The 3144-nt window shown below is 53.2% G+C and overlaps 1 protein-coding gene across 1 annotated transcript; it reads left to right on the top strand.

Moving 5' to 3' along the window:
- The first annotated feature begins 458 nt into the window (after positions 1-458).
- TBCC (tubulin folding cofactor C) lies at positions 459-1958 on the top strand. The gene has a single exon (XM_017878218.1). It carries the CDS (start codon positions 602-604, stop codon positions 1640-1642), a length of 1041 nt encoding a protein of 346 aa, XP_017733707.1. The 5' UTR covers positions 459-601; the 3' UTR covers positions 1643-1958.
- The last annotated feature ends 1186 nt before the right edge of the window (positions 1959-3144 follow it).

Consider the following 3144-nt stretch of genomic DNA (forward strand, 5'->3'; position numbering starts at 1 on the left):
AAATAGGTTGGGGGAAGGGGTGGTGGAAGGGAAAAGAAAAAACCGGAGGCATGCAAGCGGCTCCCTAGCCAGCTGTTCCAGCTGCTGCTTCCTCCGGCGCGGGCCGGGCGGTGCAATATTCCCCCCCCTCCATCTTTCTCACCACTACCTGTCCCCCCAACCCATCACACGCACTCATCCCTCCCATCCACACCCCTAGTAGCGGATCTCCGGCCTGTAAGGGGGTAGTAGGGAGGAGCTGGGGGGAGGGGGAGGCCTGCGAGTTTCTAACCTTGTTCTTATAAACAAACCCACATGTGCAGCTGCCGCTGCTGCAACTCACCCCACAATCCCGGATATAAGTCCTGCCCCTTTAAGAGAAAAAAAAGATTCCCCCGCCCGCCTCCCACCCCACCCATCCACAAGAACCTTTGTCTTCCCACCCCCATAGTCAGTAGGCCCCGCCCCGTCCCTCCGACGCAGAGGAACCAATAGGCGAAGAAAATAAGGCCGGGGGTCTGACATCATCGTGTTAGGCCAATCACCGGAGGCGTTGGTGGGAGGCCTCACAGAGACCACACCCGGAGGAAGGAAGACGAGAGAGAGGAAGCTTGAAGTCAGCATGGAGTCCGTCAGTTGCTCTGCTGCTGCTGTTAGGACTGGGGACATGGAGTCCCAGCGGGACCTGAGCCTAGTGCCTGAGCGGCTTCAGAGACGCGAACAAGAGCGGCAGCTGGAAGTGGAAAGGCGGAAACAAAAGCGGCAGAACCAGGAGGCAGAGAAGGAGAACAGCCACTTTTTCGCCGCCACCTTTGCTCGGGAGCGAGCGGCCGTGGAAGAGCTTCTGGAGCGCGCGGAGTCGGTCGAGCGGCTGGAGGAGGCGGCCTCTCGGCTCCAGGGGCTACAGAAACTTCTCAACGACTCGGTTTTTTTCCTAGCCGCTTACGACCTGCGGCAGGGACAACAGGCGCTGGCGCGGCTGCAGGCGGCCCTGGACGAGCGGCGCCGGGAGCTGCAGCCCAAGAAGCGTTTCGCTTTCAAGACCCGGAGAAAGGATGCTGCTTCGTCTACCAAAGTAGACGCGGCTCCTGGCATCCCCCCGGCAGTTGAAAGCATACGGGACTCCCCGCTGCCCAAGAAGGCGGAAGGAGACCTTGGCTCCAGCTGGGTCTGCGGATTCTCCAACCTGGATTCCCAAGTCTTGGAGAAGAGAGCCAGCGAGTTGCACCAGCGCGACGTCCTTTTGACCGAACTGAGCAACTGCACAGTCAAACTGTATGGAAATCCCAACACCCTGCGGCTAACCAGGACCCACAGCTGCAAGCTGCTCTGCGGTCCGGTGTCCACCTCTGTTTTCCTGGAGGACTGCAGTGACTGCGTGCTGGCAGTGGCCTGCCAACAGCTCCGCATACACAGTACGAAAGACACTCGCATCTTTATGCAGGTGACCAGCAGGGCCATCGTGGAGGACTGCAGTGGGATCCAGTTCGCCCCTTACACCTGGAGCTACCCGGAGATCGACAAGGACTTCGAGAGCTCTGGCTTAGATAGGAGCAAAAATAACTGGAACGATGTTGACGATTTTAACTGGCTGGCCCGGGATATGGCCTCCCCAAACTGGAGTATTCTTCCTGAAGAGGAGCGAAATATCCAGTGGGACTAAGCAGTTGTCACTCTGTTCTTCACTCCTACCAAATACTTTCCACGTTGGACTTTCCCCCTTATTGGGTCTCGAAGTTTACTTATTGTCACACTGTGTATGTTTTCAGCATTTTAAGGCTTGAGATTGTAATGGGCTCCTACTTGTAATTTCCATTAAATTCGTAACAGGCGTGAGCCACCACGCCAGGGCTTTATTTATTTATTTTTATCACAATAGTTGAGGCAATAAGGGGGAAGGAGGGTGATTATGTTGCTTTGTAATGGTTTGTGATATTTGAAACATCGCGGTGCATAATAAAGTAGGTCTTCGGTAAATATATGGGTTTGTTTTTTTTGTGTGTGTGTGTGTGTTTTTTTTTTAGAGATGGGCTCTCCTTATGTTGCCCAGGCTGGTCTCGAACTCCTGACCTCAAGCGATTCTCCTGCCTCGGCCTCCTAAAGCACTTGGATTATAGACGGGAACCAACAGTGTCAAGGCATAAATACATGTTTAATAAATTCCAGGGCTGAGCCCAGGGACTCACGCCTGCAATCCCAGCACTTTGGGAGGCTGAGGTGGGTGGATCACTTGAGGTCAAGAGTTGGAGACCAAGTGCCAAGTGAAACCCCGTCTCTACTAAAAACACAAAAATTAGCTGGGCTGATAGTTCACACCTGTAGTCCCAGCTACTCAGGATAATTGCTTGAACCTGGGAGGCAGAGGTTGCAGCGAGCCAAGATCACGCCACTGCACTCCAGCCTGGGTGACAGAGCCAGATTCTGTCTCAAAACAACAACAAAATAGGTAATTCCCTTGTCCCTAGCCATTCAGTTCCTTTGGAGAGTCATCACGCTCTACCTTTTTTTTTTTTTTTTTTTTGAGACGCAGTTTTACTCTTGTTGCTTAGGCTGGAGTGCAATGGTGTGATCTCAGATCACTGCAACCGCAGCCTCTGGTTCAAGTGATTCTCCTGCCTCAACCTCTTGAGTAGCTGGGACTACAGGTGCACCCCATCACCCCCAGCTAATTTGTGTGTTTTTTGTAGAGAGGGCTTTGCCATGTTGCCCAGGCTGGTCTCAAAGTCCTGAGCTCAAGCAGTCTGTCCCCCTTGGTCTTCCAAGTGCTGGGTGGCGGTGCGTGTTTATAATCCCAGCTACTTGGGATGCTGAGGCATGAGAATCCTTTGAACTTGGCAAGAGGAGGTAGCAGTGAGCCATTATTGTGCCACTGCATTTCCAGAGCAAGACCCTGTATCAAAAAAAAAAAAAAAAAAAAAAAAAAAGGGGGTCAGGCGTGGTGGCTCATTCCTGTAATCCCAGCACTTTGGGAGGCCGAGGCAGGCAGCTCACCTGAGGTCAGGAGTTCGAGACCAACCTGGCCAACAGGGTGAAACCTCGTCACTACTAAAAATACAAAAATTAGCTGGGCATGGTGGCTCATGCTTGTAATCTCAGCTACTGGGGAGACTGAGGCAGGAGAATCTCGAGCCCGGGAGGCGGAGGTTACAAGGTTACAGTGTGCTG

This window comes from Rhinopithecus bieti, unplaced genomic scaffold, assembly GCF_001698545.2.
Source record: "Rhinopithecus bieti isolate Rb0 unplaced genomic scaffold, ASM169854v2 scaffold_9981, whole genome shotgun sequence".
Taxonomy (NCBI): domain Eukaryota; kingdom Metazoa; phylum Chordata; class Mammalia; order Primates; family Cercopithecidae; genus Rhinopithecus; species Rhinopithecus bieti.

What these genes read in the sequence shown, in the direction of transcription:
- TBCC (XM_017878218.1), top strand. Translation starts at nt 602, where the DNA reads ATGGAGTCCGTCAGTTGCTCTGCTGCTGCTGTTAGGACTGGGGACATG.